The sequence below is a fragment of the Chiloscyllium plagiosum genome, unplaced genomic scaffold (genome assembly GCF_037043375.1).
Source record: "Chiloscyllium plagiosum isolate Xiang-an unplaced genomic scaffold, Cpla_swu_hap1 HiC_scaffold_2, whole genome shotgun sequence".
NCBI classification, from domain to species: domain Eukaryota; kingdom Metazoa; phylum Chordata; class Chondrichthyes; order Orectolobiformes; family Hemiscylliidae; genus Chiloscyllium; species Chiloscyllium plagiosum.
This window is the reverse complement of record NW_028270140.1, coordinates 74,168,168-74,188,176: the sequence shown is the minus strand read 5'-3', so window position 1 is coordinate 74,188,176 and position 20,009 is coordinate 74,168,168. Positions and strand designations below refer to the sequence as shown.

At 42.0% G+C, this 20,009-nt stretch overlaps 1 protein-coding gene across 7 annotated transcripts in view; it reads left to right on the top strand.

The window, feature by feature from the left end:
* Positions 1–20,009, top strand: part of vps13a (vacuolar protein sorting 13 homolog A) — a 422,990-nt gene that overhangs the window by 254,616 nt on the left and 148,365 nt on the right. For all 7 annotated transcript variants that reach the window (XM_043712521.2, XM_043712545.2, XM_043712559.2 and 4 more), the window contains one exon: positions 11,457–11,715. In XM_043712521.2, the coding sequence (XP_043568456.2) occupies positions 11,457–11,715 (259 nt within the window). The remainder of the gene's footprint in view (positions 1–11,456; positions 11,716–20,009) is intronic.

Genomic DNA, 20,009 nt, shown 5'->3' with positions numbered 1-20,009 from the left:
TCACCTGACCTGCACATCTTTGGACTGTGGGAGGAAACCGGAGCACCCGGAGGAAACCCACGCAGACACTGGGTGTATGTGCAAACTCCACACGGACAGTTGCCCGAGGCTGGAATCGAACCTGGGACTCAGTATTGTAGATTTACAGCAAACTTAAAAACTATGCACTTAGCTTCTCCCCTGCTGTGAGCTCTTTCATGCAGGTTTCTTCAAGGTCACCTGTGAATTCGCTGTTTGTTCATTTTTCTTAGATGCACTCCAATGTCCAGAAATACTTGAACTCAACCAGCAAAGGCAGTAGCTGTACAGATTCACTGCTGTTTTTGCTTTTGAACAAATGAGTTAAATTTGCCGCCTTCCAATCCCATGCACCCATTCCTGATTCAGAAGGCCTTGGAGTACTAAAACCATTGGATCAATTCTCTCAATAGTTACCTTTTTAAGACCTTTAGATGCCTTCTTTCAGACCTGGGCACTTTACTCAAGGTGAAATACTGTGGGTACTGGAAATCTGAAACAAACACCGAGATTGCTAGAGAAACGTAGCAGGTCTGACAGCATCTGTGGAGAGAGAAATAGTTAATATTTCCAGCCTAGAAATAGTTAATATTTCCAGCCTAGTATGACTTCATAGTTCAAATTTTATAGTGGATTCAAAATGTTAATTCTGTTTAACTCTCGACAGATACAGCCAGACCTCTATTTGTTGTAGATTTGGACCCTTATCTGTCCCATTGAAATAAAATGCTCAGTACCGCTTCTCTGGTGATTGGGATTTACTGCTGCATATTGGTTGCTACTTGTGAAGACTGTCTGTCTTCACTGTTGGAAAATGCCTGTTCATTTCATCTGCTATTTCCTTATTTTCCATTATTACGTCTCTGTCTGACGTTCTGTAGGACCCATGCTCATTTGTCAACGCCTCTTCTTTAAATATTTACATAAATTCTTCGTGTTTGTGTTTCATACTTCAGGTTAGCTTTCTCCCCTATTATTAATTTTTCTCTTTTTTAACCGTTTGGTTATTCTTTGCATAGGATATAAAACCCTGCAACTTCTGACCTGCCACTTGTATTTGCAAAATTGTATGCTTTTTCATTGACTGCATTTCTAATCTTTGTAGATAACCAGGAATGGTGGGTGTGACCCTTGGATGTTTTGCTCTTCATTGGCATGGATGTTTTCTTTACATGCTGCAATATCATCATCATAAATGACTGGCACACATCTCTATTGACCTAGCTAAGGATATAAGCTGTTTTGCTAATTGACTTCAGCCAGCTTTGCCTTCATGCCCTCATAAGTGACTTTATTTAAATTTGAAAATAGCCTGAGACACTCCTCACTTCCTCAAGCTGAAAAGAATTCAACCACATGCTTGATACCACATCCATGTGCCTTCGTTATGAGACTAATTAATTAAACCTATTTAATCGTAGAATACCAATTCTAGTATACTGTGCTCTCTGGTCAGCTCCAGCGCATGCTGTTCTAAGACATTATCCTGAAAACATTCTATGAACATCTAGGCTATCTTTTGTCCATCTGACTTTTCCAGTTGATATGTAGATCATGGGTGGTGGGGTTGCCCAGTGGCTAGTACTGGTCCCTCACAGTGCCAGGGATCTGGATTCGATTCCAGCCTCTGGTGACTGTCTGCATGGAGTTTGCACATTCTCCCTGTGTCTGCGTGGCTTTCCTCCAGGTGCTCCGGTTTCCTCCCACAATCCAAAGATGTGCAGGTTAGGTGAATTGCCCATAGTGTACAGGGATATGTAGGTTAGGTGGATTAGTCAGGGTAAATATAGAGTAATGAGTTTGGGTGGGAGACTCTTCAGAGGGTTGGTGTGGACTTGTTGGGCCAAAGAGCCTGTTTCCACACTGTAGGGAATCTAAAATTCTAAAAATTCTGGAGGGATTCTAAACATTAGAATCTCCCCTGAGCATTGTCATGCAGTTCTGACAAGTTCTGGTTATTTCTTCCTTTTTTGCCCTGCCCTACAGGTTGCCATCATGGGTGCTGCACACCACTCTCACAAGCGAATTCTTGTTTTCATGATTTTTCATTTTGACACAAACTAATTTTATACATCTTTTGACTCCTGAACTAGATCAGCCCTCTCTATTGTACTAGCATTACCATTAAATAACAGATCAACTTCTTCACCTTTTTCCTTGTTTCCAGTCATTCCTAAAAGTCTTGTACTCTTCAAGATTCAAGTCCCAATCCATATCATTCAGCAGCCAGATTATAGCTATTCATTTCTATTTGTATACTCATTTACTTTGTTTTGAATGCTGCGTGGATTCAGTACTAAGCCTTTAGATGTATCCTTTAATTCTGCATATAAATTATTGTTCTATCTATTGATTTGGCTTTGAGATTCATACTCTCTAATACATCCTGTCCTGATTTATCATTGGATTGTTACTATTGGTCTGATTTATTTTCTTTTTCTTCAACCTTGTAATAATTCCTTTACCTTTGACCATAACTTATTCCTAATGCATTCTTGCCAAGTTGAATCAAGGGTGTTTCATTACGGGCATCTGAGCAAACCTGCTAGTGTTCTGGTCTTGAACATTTTAAATAGGGTGATGGATTCAATTTGCAAGACATTGAACTAACCAATATAAAAGTATTTTATCGGTGAAAGCTGTTGAAGGCTGGTAGGTGTAGGGAATGCTGGATGATTAGAGAAATTGAGGTTTTGGACAAGAATAAGAAGGAAGCATACAGCAGCTATAGACAGCAGAAATTGAGTGGTGACCAAGAAGAGTATAAAAGCAGTAGGAGTATAGTTCAGAGGGAAATCAGCAGGGCAAAGAAGGGACATCAGATAGCTTTGGCAATCCAGAAGGATTCTACAAATACATTAAGGACAAAAGGGTAACTGGGGAGAGAATAGGGCCCCTTAAAGATCAGCAAAACCACTTATGTGTGGAACTGCAGGATATGGGGGAGATACGAAATGAGAAGTTTGCATCAATATTTACTGTAGAGAAGGATAGGGAACGTAGAGAACGTGGGGAAATAAATAGCGACATCTTGAAAAAATCTATATTACAGAGGAGGTGGTGCTGTATGTCTTAAAATGCATAGAGGTGCATAAATCTCTGGAATCTGATTAGGTGCACTCTGGAACTCTGTGGGAAGCTAGGGAAAAGATTGCTGGGCCCCTTGCTGAGATGCTTGTATCATCGATAGCCATAGATGAGGTGCTAGAAGACTGGACGTTGGCTAATGAAATGTGGTGAGGAAAAAAACAGGGAGCTATTGACTGGTGAGCCTGACATCGGTGGTGGGCAAGTTGTTGGAGGAAATCCTGAGGGACAGGATTTATATAGATTTGGAAAGGCAAGGACAGATTAGAGATAGTCAACTTGGCTTTGTGCATAGGAAATCATGTCTCACAAACTTGATTTGAGTTTTTTGAACAAGTAGCAAAGAGGATTGATGAGGTCAGAGCAGTGGACGTGATCTGTATGGACTTCAGTATTGCATTCAACAAGGTTCTTCATGGTAGACTGGATAGCAAGGTTAGATCACATGAAATAGAGGGAGATACAGATACAGATATTTGGATACAGAACTGGCTCGAAGATAGAAGATAGAGAATAGTGGGTGGAGGGTTGCTTTGCAGACTGGAAACCTCTGACTGCCACAAGGATCGGTGCTGGGTCTACAGCTTTTCATCATTTATATAAATGATTTGGATGTGAACATTGAAGGTATAGTTAGTAAGTTTGCAAATGACACCAAAATTGTAGGTGTAGTGCCCAGCAAAAAAGGTTACCTGAGAGTAAAATGGGATCTTGATCAGATGGGCCAATGGGCCAAGGAGTGACAGATGAAGTTTAATTTAGATAACTATGATGTGTTGCATTTTGGAAAGGTGTCTCAGGGCAGGGCTAATACATTTAATAGTAAAGTCCTGAGGAATGCAGGTTCATAGTTCCTTGAAAGTGGTGTTGTACATAGATAGGATAGTGAAGGTGGTGCTCAGTATGCTTACCTTTATTGGTCAGTGCATTGATATGGGAGAGGTCATGTTGCAGCTGTACAGGACATTGGTTAGGCCACTATTGGAATACTGCCTGCAATTCTAGTCTCCCTCCTATAGGAAGGATGTTGTGAAACTTGAAAGGGTTCAGAAAAGATTTACAAAGATCTTGCCAGGCCAGGAGGGCTTCTGCTATAGGGAGAGGCTGAATAGACTGGGGCTGTTTTCCCTCGAGGATCAGAGGCTGAGGGGTGACCTTATAAAGGTTTATAAACTCATGAGGAGCATGGATGAGCTAAATAGACAAGGTCTTTTCCCTCGGGTGGAGGAGTCCAGAACTAGAGGTCATAGATTTAGGGTGAGAGGGGAAAGATATAAAATGGACCTAAGGGGCAACATTTTCATGCAAAGGATATTGCGTGAATGGAATGAGCTGCCAGAGCACGTGGTGCAGGCAGGTACAATTACAGCATTTAAAAGGTTTCTGGATGCGTATATGATCAGGAAGGCTTTAGACAGATATGGGCCAAATGGTGGCAAATAGGACTAGTTTAGTTTAGAATATCTAGTCAACATGAATGAATTGGACCGAAGGGTCTGCTTCTGTGCTGTATATCCCTATGACACTAAGTCATTGAATGATCTTGTACTATATGTGGCAACCTTTTATTGGACTTTGATGTTTTGTGAATTGTTACTTTCAGGGTTGCTCAGAATTTATAGCACAAAAGTTGTAAATCCTTCAATTGTGTTTATCCTGCAATTACTTTATAATTGGCAATTGACCATTTTATAAAGAAATTGTGTATTTTCATATGTTAATTTAAAACTACACATTAAATAATAATGCCTCAGTACTACAATAAAATCATATTCAAGAGGCTAGTAAGGAACAGTATTTGGACTTTGAAGTTGCCATAGTTCTTGTGCAAATTCCATCCTCCAACGTTGGCTTGTATTTATTTGATAACAATATCACAGAAAAGGACTTTAATTTCTTTTGAGAATCTTTCCACATTTTGAACAGTACACAAGAGTGAGTTACATCCTGTTAAATTGTTTGTTCTATGGTAAGTATTTCAGTCTTTTCTTCATTGTGGTATACGTAGATCAAACCTTCAGATTAACTACTTTTATACATAAGCCGTCTGAAGGACAGTAATAGCATGGATATAAAGCTGACTGAATGATAGGACAAGGTCATGATTGGTTGTAGTTTGAACTTAAACAGTGCTGGAGAAACTCAAGTCTGTCAGCATCCGTGGAGAACCATAGAGTCAACATTTCAAGACTGGTGTGACTTACTTTGGACTGGAAAGAAGTGTAGAGTGGGGCCCTGGGAGTTGGTACTCTGACTAGGGCCAGGTTTTCCTCGGGCCAGGTAAAACCTGGAAAAGGATGGCATTTGTAAATAACTTATCCAGGCTGAGCAATTCTAAAGATCATTGAAATGTCATGGAATTTTATAGGAATGAGATGTTTCTGAATCTCTGCAAAAAAATCCACTATTGTTCCAACATTCGCTTCCATCTTTTGGTAATAGTTTACTTAATCTTGCACATTTTGAGTCCAGAACTTGTTTTCTTGCCAGATCTTGCCTGTTGCTGTTGCTGATCAACTGTTTTGGAGAAGAACAGGAGTCATCAGCTAAGCAGCCGACTAGTCAAAGCCAGTCTGCTGACCAGATTGGCTGCTTTGGACATGGCTAAAATAACAGCAGTAATTAGTTAAGCAATACATGCTAGACTAGCTAACAGGAAACCAAATTGGGTCATTTCAAGGATAGCAAACTGTGAAAGAGATCTGTTCTGAGGCCTCACTATTTACAGTCTAAATTAATATTAAAATGTGTGTGAGTGGGCCGACAGTATTCTCGACAGGTTTGCTATTAAAATACTAATTTCAAGGATGGGGAAGAAAGCAGGTAGTCAGGAGGATACAAAGGGCTGTTAAACAAGTGGGCAAAAGTTTTGCATATTCAACATTATGTGAAGAAAATGAGGTTGTTAAACTTGGTTGGAAGAATAAAAAAGGTTTTATTTAATTGGAGAGAGATGGCAGAATGTTCTGATACAGAGGGACTTGGGTGTGCAAATATAGCAAGAAATTGGATGGAGAATAAAAGTGGGGAATTCTGAACTATTCAGGGCATTGGTAACATCACACTTGGAGTACTGTGTTCAGTTTTGGTCTCTATAATTCATGAGGAACAGACTTGCTTTACATAAATTTAGACAAGATTCATTAGGCTGATTTTTGGAATAAGGGATTTCTCTTATATGTAAAGCTTCAGCAAGTTGAACTTATACTTAGAGTTTAGAAGAATGCAAGATAATCTTTTTGGAATGTATAAGGTTTTAAGAAGGCTTGATTAGATGGGTACTAAAATAATGCTTCCTTTATTGGAGGAATCTATAGCTAGGGTGCATTATTTAAAAAGTAAGGAATTTCCTATGTAAGATGAATAAGAGAGAACTTTCCTGAAGGTTGTCTATGTTTTAAATTCTTTACTTAGAGAGCAGTATATATTGTGTAATTGAATATATCCAAGACTGCGTCACTGTTTTGATTCACCGGGAAGTTGAAAGTTCTGGGGGCTAGGCAGGAAAGAGGAATTAACAGCCACAAGCAGATCAACCATGGTCTTACTGAATTCTGGAGCTACTTTTCTGCCTATTTGTGGTCTTATTTCCCAAACTTTCCTTTCTTGCTTCCTCATGTTAGAGAGGCATTTGTTGGTGTCATTTGCAGATTTTGTGATGTTACGACACGGCAGTGAACCCTTCTGTTAATTAAATCAAACACCCAGAAAAGCTCTCCATGCCTTGTAATCTGTTAAAATATAAGTGGCGTCACAGTGGTTAGCACTGCTGCCTCGCTAGAGACCCGAGTTCAATTCCCACCTCAGACAACTGTCTGTGTGGAGTTTGCACATTCTCCCCGTGTCTGCGTAGGTTTCCTCTGGGTGCTCCGGTTTCGTCCCACAGTCCAAAAATGTGCAGGTTAGGTGAATTGGCCATGCTAAATTGTCCGTAGTGTTAGGTGAAGAGGTAAATGTAGGGAAATGGGTCTGGGTGGGTTGCTTTTCGGAGGGTCGGTGTGGACATGTTGGGCTGAAGTGCCTGTTTCCACACTGTAAGTAGTCTTAAAAAAAGTGACCAAGAACTCCCAAATTCCACTATTTAAGGAAAATAATATCAATTTATTCTTTAACTCTAAAAGTGAGCATGAAACAACAACCCTTCACAACTCTAAGCCCCCTTTTGTCGTAACTGCCTATTATCTGCCTCCAACTCTATAACAATATACTGTACCAATAAAACCTTAGTAAAATTACATCAACTTGATTTCAAAACCACACAGCAGCTGTTGTTATCGGTGTCTTTCTTCTTCTGGCTGAAGATCTATCTGGGTTGTCGTCTGTCTTTTTACTGTGAAGATGTTTCCCATGAAAAGGTACCTTTGGTAGAGTGTTTCAAATGGCAGTTGCTCTGTCGATGGCAGTTTCTCTCTTGATGGTAGTTACTCTGTCTGACTTTCAAAATGCCAGCCTTTTTTATATCTTCAACATCTGATCGTCTCATTGGTTCAATGTTGGCAAAACATTATAATCAAAATTGATAGGGTTTTAGTAACCTGTGGCATAATTTAAACTGGTTGAATTTGAATTGTTGTCAAAACAGCAACCAACTTTGGCATCTATTTCTCACCCAAATGTTACAAGTTTTCAATTTCTAGTACACTCTGGGACTGCTAGTTAGTGATATGACAGGCACTTGTAAGCTCTCAGTGCAAAACAGCATTCATCTTCTCTTAAAGGTACAGTACATGCCTTCAACTTTATAACAGTGATGACAGAGAATTTTGACAGCTGATACCTTAAAATCGAAACAGGGTAAAACAACGTAAGATAAATCAGGAACAAGCAACAATATCAAAAATGGTGGTGGAAACAACATTATCTAAAATGCTGTATGTATATAGTATAGATTCAGTTGCTCCAATTTTGCGTGAGAATAACTAAATTTCTTCAATTTGCACAAGATATCAAGTTTAATTTTGTGAAAGATTCAGAGGTGGTCTTACTATGGGTATATGACAATTTGCTCAATTTTCAGGTAATACACGACTTGGAATATTGTGAACTGAGGGAAACATTCCAATTTACTTCAAGAAAACATTGGCAGGCTGGTGAATAGGTGTATATATGGCAGATAAAGATTAGTTTAGAGAAATGTGAAATGATGCCTTTTAGTAGAAAGAGCAAGGAAAGGCAATACAAGCTAAACTATAAAATTCTGAAGGGGTTGGGGAACCTAGGTGAATATGTATGAGTCAGTGAAAGTGGCAGTACAAATTGAGATAGTGCAAAAGAAGATCAAAGGCTTTGAGATTTATGAATAGGGGCTTAGGCTACTTTGGCAATAATGTCATTACATTATTATTCTGCCAAGTTTGCAACATCTGCAGTCATGACTGTTCATTTTTCATAGTCTTTAATCAAGATCAGTATCTTTGTAATATTCTCAAACTTTCTATTTCTTAAGCTATTGGTGCATCTCCTCTGTGTCTTCATTTTGCACTATTACTACCAAATGTTCTAGTTTCTTTTTCCTATGATGGAGAATTATAGTTGTCTGTTGATAATACTGTTCACAAATTTCTTGTGTGTCTGTTTTCCTCAAAATGCAATTATTAATTGCATGTGTTGTCCAACTAATCTTCATTTACAGGCTAAATTTTATACTTTCCCTTTGGGTGTGTTTGTGTGTAATGTTGGACAAATGCACAGCTCGCCCATCTTTCCACCCAGCCCTGAGCTCACTGCCATAATATAGGGGTGAGGGTTGCTAGTGTCTAAGTAAATGATTGAGGGACTCCTGATTTTTTTTTCATCAAGCTCCGTTCACCCTAATATTACTCAGGCCACACATAATATGGTTGGTGTAGTCACCTGGGTAGGAGTTGGCAGACTATTGTTTTTGTTTTAAACCCTTTTCTCACAATCATGGATTTTGAAGTCCACCTCTGCATTCTCTCACTCCCTACCCGAAAGTTCTCAAACCCTGTACATCGAATGCCTCTTGGGTTTGTGAACCATTGGGCTGACGTCAACTACAACCAAGCTCATGGTCACTTTTGCCGTGAGATCTTCTTAGACGACCTAAATAAGAAGAGTCAAAGTGTAGCACTGGAAAAGCGCAGTAGGTCAGGCAGCATTTGAGGAGCAGGCGTGTTGATGTTTCGGTATAAGCCCTTCGTGGATGTGCACAACCTACTGTGTCCATTGATTTCGATGTGGTCTCCTCCACATCTGGAACACAAGACAGCAACTCGCAGAGTGTTTCAGGGAACATCTCTGGGACACAACTACCAAAAAACCCCACTGCCCTATGGCCGACCACTTCAACTTCCCCTCCCACTCCCCCAAAGGCATGCAAGTCTTAGGCCTCCTCCACTGCCAAATCCAAGCCACCCAACAACTGGAGGAAGAATGCCTCATCCTCTGCTGTGGGACCCTTCAACCACACAGCATCAACATTGACTTTACCCATTTCTAAATCTCCCCCTCCGCTCTCCTCTACCTCATCCCGGATCCAACCCTCCAAGTTGGCCCTGCTCTTCTGACTTGTCCTACCTGTTCATCTTCCTTCCCACCTTCCTACCTATCTGCTCCAATATCCCCACCAACCTATCACTATTAATCCCAGCTGGATCCACCTATCGCCTTCCCAGCTACCATCCCCACAGCCCAACCCCCCTATTTATCTCTCAGCCCTCTAACCCCTCCACATTCCTGATGAAGGACTTATGTCAGCAAAGCAGTCCTCACTTTCTCCTAGTTCTTAATAAGAAAATGATTTGATTTTGTTTTATTTCTTTTGACTCCACTGTTGTTTTCCACCTTGTAATTGTTTTCCTTGATATTTTCATGCACTCTGTTTGAAGATTCTTTGTAGATTTTTCTGTATATGTTATAATTACTGTGTCATTCACATGTCTTACATTATCTATATCTGTGCACCTACTTAAATTCTTGGTAAATGTCTTAAAGTAATTTCAATGTGAAAATTGAAAAGAATCTTGTCCCTCTCCTACTTAATACCAGAATAAAGATATCACAAAATATAATTGCATCCATAAATTGATAGAAAAGGAATATAATGTAGTCAAAGAAAAATGAATAATTGGAACCACGTGAAGACATTGAGTGCTAGAGTTGAATGACATAGAACAACGGTAAAGAAGCTTTCGGTTCAAAGCTACTTTCATGAAAGCACTGTATCAATGCAATGGCACAGTAAATACTGAATAAAAAGTGATATCCTGAGTTGATGGACTGCACACAGAACACTATTCTCTGGTAAAAGAGGGAAAAATCTGCCCACTGCAAAGATGATAGAACATCCACCAATTGGGAAACAAAGTATTAGTATGAAGCCTTAAGTTATTTTTAAAAAGATGAGAGAGGAGATAACATTCATGGAATGATATTGGAATTACAAAAGAGTTTGGCCATAACATTATTCTACTTTAAATATTGGTGGAAGGTTTTATGGAGCTCAAAGTGGGAAATGTGAATGAACTTACTTATTTTGGTGTAATAAAAAATTTTGACACGCTAATGATGTGATGCAGAACTAATGTCAGCGATATGTTTTTTGGCATGTTCAGCCTCAAGCAGTCCTATGGTGGGTTCATGCTTGTCATATCTTTACATGTCATGAATACACATTCATAAAGATTTATATAATTATGTCCTACCTTCAAGGTAAAGACAATGAAGTGTGAGAATCCCTTGGTTGCCATTGCCCTCCTTCACCTGTGAGCTGGGTTAAATACAGCCTCTTTCAACAGGAACTATGATGGCTGAGGGAGAAAGTGAGGACTGCAGATACTGGAGATTAAAGCTGAAAATGTGTTGCTGGAAAAGCACAGCAGGTCAGGCAGCATCCAAGGAGCAGGAGAATCGACGTTTCGGGCATGAGCCTGTTTCCTGAGCTTCATTCCTGAAGAAGGGCTCATGCCTGAAACGTTGATTCTCCTGCACCTTGGATGCTGCCTGACCTGCTATGCTTTTCCAGCAACACATTTTCAACTATGATGGCTGAGCCCACTAAATGCAGTAGAGGCTCCATTATCAGTCTCCAGTGGTGGCAAAGCTTCTCCTGATTTAAGGCTATTTCAAAAGCCACTAGTCAACCTAAAGCACCAGGTGGAACCTTTTATTGTACTATAATGTTAGATATTTCAATTCTTTTCCCTTTGTGATATATTTGATCTAATAGCATCATAGTGCAGACTCTGCAGTAAAAATGTGCGGACTATATTTCTTTTCAGTATTCCTAAGCAAATGCAAAGGAATTCATGGTAAGTTGTATTTAATACATTAAAAAAATCTTCATAGTCTTAGGACTTGGACACAATAATAACTTGCATTTTATTTTCCAGGCATTTACTGAAGCTGCTGGCCAATCCAGTGATGTTTTTCAGAAAGACCAGGCACCTTTTAAAGTAAAGAATTGCCTTGGACTTGATGCGTCAGTTTATCCCAGTGATTCATTTATCATCATTGGCAAACATCAAAAAATACCTTATGAACTTAAAGATGGAGAATTTCTCAGCATGGACTACCAACGAACAAATAACGAAAAGGAGCGGCTGTCAAACTTGACTAATACAAGCAGCAAATTGTTTTATATTTCATTGAGTAAGTATATTCCTTTCCTATTTAAAAAAAACAGTAAGAGATTAAATACTAGTTTGTTATTTCTTCAGTTGAGAACTGAGTATCTTTGCCATCTGGTTGGCTTTAATTCAATATTATTATCTTGTAAGTGTTGAGACCATTTGTTATCCCTATAACCTAGATCGTACATTTACTAATACTACACTGCAGTTGAAAAAATATAGTACCTTGAAATGATGACTTTCACATCGATGTGACTGGAATTATTTTCCACTGTACTCTCCAATTTGCTGATCATGTAAATGGATACCTGATTATAATCAGACATGTAATTATCTACTAAGAGGCATAGTAGCTGAGTGGTAGGACAGCATGGTAGCTCAGTGGTTAACATTACAGTCTCATAGCACCAGGGACCTGGTTTCAATTCCACCCTCAGTCTGTGTGGAGTTTGCATGTCCACCTCGTGTCTGCATGGACTTCCTCTGGATGCTCCAGTTTCTTCCCTCAGTCCAAAGATGTACAGACCAGGTGGACTGGCCACGCTAAAGTACTCATAGCGTGCAGGGATGTGCAGGCTAGATGGATTAGCCAAGGGAAGTGCAGAGTTACAGGATAAGGTAGGAATGTTGGTCTGGGTGGGATGCTGTTCGGAAGGTCAGTGTGGACTTGATAGGCTGAATGGCTAGCTTTCAAAGTGGTGTAAAAGAAAACTGATTGATCTGTAGAACATGATCTAAACCTAATTTAGGGCACTAACAATAAATCGTGGCAATTAATGATTCCAAATATTTCATAAAGTGAAAAACAAAATAAAAGAGGAAAACAGTGGACAATTGATGTGGATTGAGATTTTTAAAGGTCTGAATTGAGAGAGTTAAGTAAATCACTTTGTGATGAGTTTCCAAAGAACAAGGGAATAATAACTGAAAGGTCAACCTGTAATGATGCAGCAAGTAATAATTAATAGTCTTAAGTGCAAGGGAAGGGGATTGATCAGAAAAGCGATCATACATTAAAAATTTAGCTAAACATACTGAATAAAATGGTTTGTATAATCTGGCCTGTTACTTTGTATTTTCTAAGTTATTGAATTCTGATCTAGTAATATGTAAGTTGGTAAACATTTGAGAAAACGAATGAGACAATTATTGGCAAAATCTCAGATTTGTTACCTCTTATAATTTTCAACTTGCAATAAATCTATAAAATTACTATTAACCATGCCTGGACATCTTGTCAAAAAAAAACTCTTATGCAGATGAATTTCAACACTCCTTGCATTTTGAATTCTCCTTATGATATTAACTCCCGATGTTACTGGAAACGAAATTGAGAAGTCAGCAACCAGTCCATATGCTGGTTTGTACATTGTTTCTTCAGCTATTTTTGTGTATGTTGTGCAGCTGCCACCCACCATCTTTTGCTGAAACCTCCTATTTTCACCACTATGCTCCTGCTCTGTAGTGCCCAGTGCCTGCTCCCTCCAAGATCCCTCATTCCTACCCTCCATTTTACTGCTTCCCAATGCCAGCCGTCCATTTGTCCTCTCCCTGTCTTCTCCCCTTTGAATGTTCCACCATATTAAAATGGTAGTGAAGCAGTAAAAGGAGCAGTGGAAATGGTAAGGGATGTTTGTAATGAGGGAAAGAGGAACTGGTAAAGAGAATGGAGAGGGAGTGTGCTAGAACAATTGCCTTTTTTTTAGGTCATTGTTTGATCTGTGCACTTTTTAATGCAGTCAGCTTCCTTGACTGGGGTTTTCGGTGACATCACAGTCACTGACTTGTATAGGGAGTGCACCTCTACAATTGCAGTCTTGGAAAGCACAGCCTGAATAGAATAAATGTGGAGATGTTTCCACTAGTGGGAGAGTTAAGGACTTGAGGGCACAGCCTCATTGAAGGGAAGACCCCACATAACTAAGAGGAGAAGGAATTTCTTCAGCTGAGAGTGATGAATGATTGCCACAAAGCTGTGGAGGCCAAGTCACTGAGTTGTACCTAAGACAGATATAGACTGAGATTGCATGGATAAGGCAGGAAAATTGGGTAGAGAAACATATCAGCCATAATCAAATTGTAAAGCAGACTCAATGCATCAAATAGCCTAATTTTGCTCCTATATCTTATGGTCTTTCATTAAGGATTTTGTCATTTGCAAGAAGCAATTCTTTGATTGTTGCATTATTTAATATTCTGGGATGATCAAGCCTTTCACTAGAACATCGTGGAATCATAGGGGAGGATTTGCTGCTCTATTCTGTTTTATGCAATTCATATGATAACAACCAAACAAGCAGATGGAGAAGCTTCAATTGTGAATTACATCAAACAGCAGATCGATTTCATGATCTGTTATACTACTTGGAGAAAGCGTTATATTGGAAGCTGGCCTTGCTTCAAGATACTGCCAGATTTGTGCTCATGTGCTTTCTGTTTTTACTCCCTTAACCCAATCTGTCGATCAAAGAGACATTGAGTTCAGCTTTTTTAAAGACACAGGAAATTAAACCTTTATAAAAGCTTTAAAATAGTTTTAATTGATTAAGAAACTGACAAATATATATCATTTAGTGCATGTCCAGGATAGTTTTTGTAAAAGTTACTTTCAGTTTTTAAAATTTGTTGTGCACAAGTGAGGCACAAACTAAAAAAAAGTTTGTTATTTTCAGCTGTATTTTTAAATCAATGCCAGTTACTCCTCATTACTAAAAATGCATGTATATTGGAAGATAGCCTAAAGGTGAAATCCACATTTAGAACCTGAGGTTGGGGCCAAGCACACGCTTTCTACCCAGGGTGAAGACACTCCTGAAACAAACACAGCTAATGCTGGAGAAACTCAGCAGATCTGGCAGTATCTGTGGGGAGAATAAGTTAACATTTCACGTTTGGATTCTGAACAAGTGTCACACCAAACTGAAGTTTAATTTTATTTCTCTCCACAGATACAACCAGACCTGCTGAGTTTGTCCAGCCTTGTGTGTTTGTTTCAGACTTCTAGCATTCACAGTACTTTGCTTTTACCCAAGGACAATCATGAGTTTTGCAGAGGATTCAGATGAGCTAATGGATTGATATGAATTTTCTAGATTTCTCTAAATTCAGGGAAGGTTCCATTAGTTGGGAGATGTCAAATTTCATTCCTTTATTCAATAAAAGGAAGGAGACAGAAAGAAGGAAGTACAGACCAGTTAGTTTAATATCTGTAATAGGGAAAATGCGAGAAACTACTATTAAAGATTTTTATAACAGGGTACTAAGAAGAATTCTGGTAGTCAGGCAATGCCAACATAATGTTGTGAAATTATATTTGACCAACATTGGAGCTCTAGTAAGTAACACATGATATGGATAAAGGGAAACCAGTAGATTTCGTGAACTTGGATTTTGTGAAGCATTTGATAAAGTGCCACATCAAAGGTATTGCAAAAATTAAACAGTTATATTATAGAAAGAAGCATCTTTGCATGGATAGAAGATTGGCTGGCTGACAGGAAAGACAACGTAGGCGTAAGTGGGTATTTTTTCAGGTTAGCGATTATGTAATGTGGTGTGCCATAGGGATCAGCTGTTTACAATTTACATAAATTAATTTGAATGGATTAAAGATATAGTTGCCAAATTTAATGACGATCAAAAAGATTGGTAGGAAAGTTGTAATGAGGACATAGAGGCCACGAGAAGCTATCTACTGGTTAAGTAAGTTGGCAAAAATCTGGCAAATGGAGTATAACACAGAAAATTTTTTCTTCCATTTTTGACAGGAAGAATGAAAAAAAATTGTCTAAATGCTGTGAGATTGCAGAAGTCTGAGGTGCTGCACGATCACCCATTGAGTTGGACGATCAGCTGTGATTATGATGAATGGAGGAGCAAACTCGAAGGGCCATTAAATGGCTGCTTTCTGCTCCTATCTTCTACGTTTCTAAGAATCTGTGTTTCCTGCTGTATGAATCACACAAGGCTAGCAGTGCAATTACAGCAAGTAATTAGGAAAGCTGATAGAAAGTTTCCATTTATTGGGAGGGAAATTGAATATAAAAATAGGTTATGCCTCTGTTATACAGGACACTAATGAGATCGCATTTGGTGCACTGCACAAAGAATTGGTTGCTTCTTTTTAATTCACTTATAGGAAATAGGCATTGTGGGCCGGCCACCATTTATTGTCCATCCCTTGTTGCCCTTGTGAAGATAGCGCTGAGTTGCCTGCTTGAACTGCTGCAGTCCATCTGCAGTAGGTTGGCACACGATTCCCTTAGGGAAGGAACTCCAACATTTTGACCCAGTGAGAGTGTAGGAATGGTGATATTTTTCCAACTCCGGATGGTGAGTGGCTTGAAGGGGAGCTTGCAGGTGGTGGTGTTCCCATGTATCTGTTGCTCTTGACCTCCTAGATGGAAGTGATCATGAGTTTGGAAGGTGCTGTCGAATTTCTGCAGTGTATCTTGTAGATAGCACACACTTCTGCTGCTGAGCATCGGTGGTAAAGGGAATGGATGTTTGTGCATGTGGCGCCAGTCAAGCAATCTGCTTTGTCCTGATTGATGTCCAGCTTCTTGAGTGTTGGTTGGAGTTGCACCCATCCAGGCAAGTGGGGAGTATTCCATTACACTCCTGACTTTTACCTTGTAGATGGTGGTCATGCTTTGGGGAGTCAAAATATGAGTTCATTGCCACAGGATTCCTGATCATTGACCTGCTGTTGTAGCCACTGTGTGCAGTTGAGTTTCTGGTCATTGGTAACCCCCAGGATGTTGCTAGTGGGATTTCAGGATTGGTAGCACCAATGAATGCCAAAGGGCGGTGGTTAGACTGTCTTTTATTGGAGTTGGTGATCACCTGGCATTTGTATGCTGTGAATGTTACTTAGGAGAAAGTGAGGACTGCAGATGCTGGAGATCAGAGCTTAAAAATGTGTTGCTGGAAAAGCGCAGCAGGTCAGGCAGCATCCAAGGAGAAGGAGAATCGACGTTTCGGGCATAAGCCCTTCTTCAGGAATGAGGAGGGTGTGCCAAGCAGGCTAAGATAAAATGTAGGGAGGAGGGACTTGGGGAGGGGCATTGGGAATGCGATAGGTGGAAGGAGGTTAAGGTGAGGGTGATAGGCCAGAGAGGGGGTGGGGGCGGAGAGGTCGGGAAGAAGATTGCAGGTCAAGAAGGCGGTGCTGAGTCTGAGGGCTGGGACTGAGAAAAGGTGGGGGGAGGGGAAATGAGGAAGTTGGAGAAATCCGCATTCATCCCCTGTGGCTGGAGGGTTCCTAGACGGAAGATGAGTCGCTCTTCCTCCAGGCGTCGTGTTGCCATGGTCTGACGATGGAGGAGGCCAAGGACCTGCATGTCCTTGGCGGAGTGGGAGGGGGAGTTAAAGTATTCAGACACGGGGCGGTTGGGTTGGTTGGTGCGGGTGTCCCAGAGGTGTTCTCTGAAACGTTCCGCAAGTAGGCGGCCTGTCTCCCCAATGTAGAAGAGGCCACATCAGGTGCAGCGCATGCAGTAAATGATGTGTGTGGAGGTGCAGGTGAATTTATAATGGATATTGAAGGATCCCTTGGGGCCTTGGAGGGAAGTGAGGGGGGAGGTGTGGGCGCATGTTTTGCATTTTTTGCGGTTGCAGGGGAAGGTGCTGGGAGTGGAGGTTGGGTTGGTGGGGGGGTGTGGATCTGACAAGGGAGTCGCGGAGGGAGTGGTCTTTCCGGAACGCTGATAGGGGTGGGGAGGAAATATATCCTTGGTGGTGGGGTCCGTTTGGAGGTGGCGGAAATGACGAAGGATGATCCGATGTATCTGGAGGTTGGTGGGGTGGTAGATGAGGACTACTGGGGTTCTGTCCTGGTGGCGATTAGAGGGGCGGGGTGGAAGGGCGGAGGAGCGGGAAGTGGAGGAGATGCGGTGGAGAGCATCGTCAACCACATCTGGGGGGGAAATTGCGGTCTTTGAAGAAGGAGGCCATCTGGGTTGAAACTTTATTGCTGGAACAGCACAGCAGGTCAGGCAGCATCCAGGGAACAGGAGATTCGACGTTTCGGGCACAGGCCCTTCTTCAGGAATGAGCAGAGAGTGTTCAGCAGGAGAAGATAAAAGGTAGGGAGGAGGGACTTGGAGGAGGGGAGTTGGAAATGTGATAGGTGGAAAGAGGTCAAGGTGAGGGTGATAGGTCGGAATAGGGTGGAGGCGGAGAGGTCAAGAAGAAGACTGCAGGTCAGGAAGGCGGTGCCGGGCTGGAAGGATCCGGCTGAGACAAGGTGGGGGGAGGGGGGATGAAGAAACTGGTGAAGTCCAAGTTCATCCCCTGCGGTTGGAGGGTTCCCAGTCGGAAGATAAGACGCTCCTCCTCCGACCGTCGGGTTGTTGTGGTTTGGCGGTGGATGAGTCCAATGACCTGCATATCCTCGGTGGAGTGGGAGGGGGAGTTGAAATGCTGTGCCACAGGTTGGTTGGGTTGGTTCGTCCGGGTGGCCCAGAGGTGCTCCCTGAATCGCTCCGCAAGTAGGCGGCCTGTCTCCCCAATATAGAGGAGGCCACACCGGCTGCAGCGGATGCAGTAGATGATGTGGGTGGAGGTGCAGGTGAATCTGTGGCGGATATGGAAGTTTCCCTTGGGGCCTTGGAGAGAAGTGAGGGGGGAGGTGTGGGCGCAAGTGTTGCACCTCCTGCGGTTGCAAGGGAAGGTGCCGGGAGTGGTGGTTGGGTCGATGGGGGGTGTGGATCTGACAAGGGAGTCGCGGAGGGAGTGGTCTCTACGGAAAGCTGATAGGGGAGGGGAGGGAAATATATCCTTGGTGCTGGGGTCTGTTTGGAGGTGGCGGAAGTGACGGCGGATGATGCGTCTGTTTGGAGGTGGCGGAAGTGACGGCGGATGATGCGATCTGGGTTGTTCGGTATTGAAATTGGTCCTCCTGGGAGCAAATGCGGCGAAGGCGAAGGAATTGGGAATATGGGATGGCGTTTTTACAGGGGGCAGGGTGGGAAGAGGTGTAATCTAGGTAGCTGTGGGAGTCAGTCGGTTTATAGTATACGTCCGTGTTGAGTCGGTCGTCTGAGATAGAGATGGAGAGGTCTAGGAAGGGGAGGGAGGAGTCTGAGACGGTCCACGTAAATTTGAGGTCGGGGTGGAAAGTGTTAGTAAAGTGGATGAACTGTTCAACCTCCACGTGGGAGCACGAGATAGCGCCGATACAGTCATCAATGTAGCGGAGGAAAAGGTGGGGGGTGGTGCCAGTGTAGCTGCGGAAGATGGACTGTTCCACATATCCAACGAAGAGGCAGGCATAGCTAGGGCCCATGCAGGTGCCCATGGCTACTCCTTTGGTTTGGAGGAAGTGGGAGGATTGGAAGGAGAAGTTGTTAAGAGTGAGGACCAGTTCAGTCAGTCGAAGGAGAGTATCAGTGGAAGGGTACTGGTTGGTTCGGCGGGAAAGGAAGAAACAGAGGGCTTTGAGGCCTTCGTGATGGGGGATGGAGGTGTATAGGGACTGGATATCCATGGTGAAGATAAGGCGTTGGGGGCCGGGGAAGCGAAAATCATGGAGGAGGTGGATGGCTTGGGTAGTGTCCCGAACGTAGGTGGGGGGTTCTTGGAATAAGGAGGACAGGACCGTGTCAAGGTATGCAGAAATGTGTTTGGTGGGGCAGGAGCAGGCTGAGACAATGGGTTGGCCGGGGTAGTCAGGTTTGTTGTGAATGTAACTTGCCCTGTATCAACCCAAGTCTGAGTATTGTCCAGAGCTGAAAATGTGTTGCTGGAAAAGCGCTGCAGATCAGGCAACATCCAAGGACAGGAGAATCGACGTTTCGGGCATAAGCCCTTCTTCAGGAAGCCATTCCTGAAGAAGGGCTTATGCCCGAAACGTCGATTCTCCTGTTCCTTGGATGCTGCTTGACCTGCTGCACTTTTCCAGCAACACATTTTCAGCTCTGATCTCCAGCATCTGCAGCTCTCACTTTCTCCTTGAATATTGTCCAGCATTTGAACTGCTTCAGTAATTGAGGTAATTGGATGGTAAAGATTAAGCAATCATTGGTGAGCATGCCCACTTTCGACCTTATGATGGAGGGAAGGTTATTGATGAAGCAACTGAAGATGACTGAGCCTAGGACACTACCCTGAAGAGCTCCTGCAAAGATGTCCTAGAGCTGAGATGACTGACCTCCAACAACCACAGACATTTTCTGTTGTGCCAGGTATGACTTCAACCACTGGAGAGTTGGTCCCCTGAGTCCTATTGATTTCAATTTTGCTAGGGCTCATTGAGGCCAAGGGCAGTCACTCTTGCCTCAAGTCTGGAAATCAGCTCTCTTGTCTAAGTTT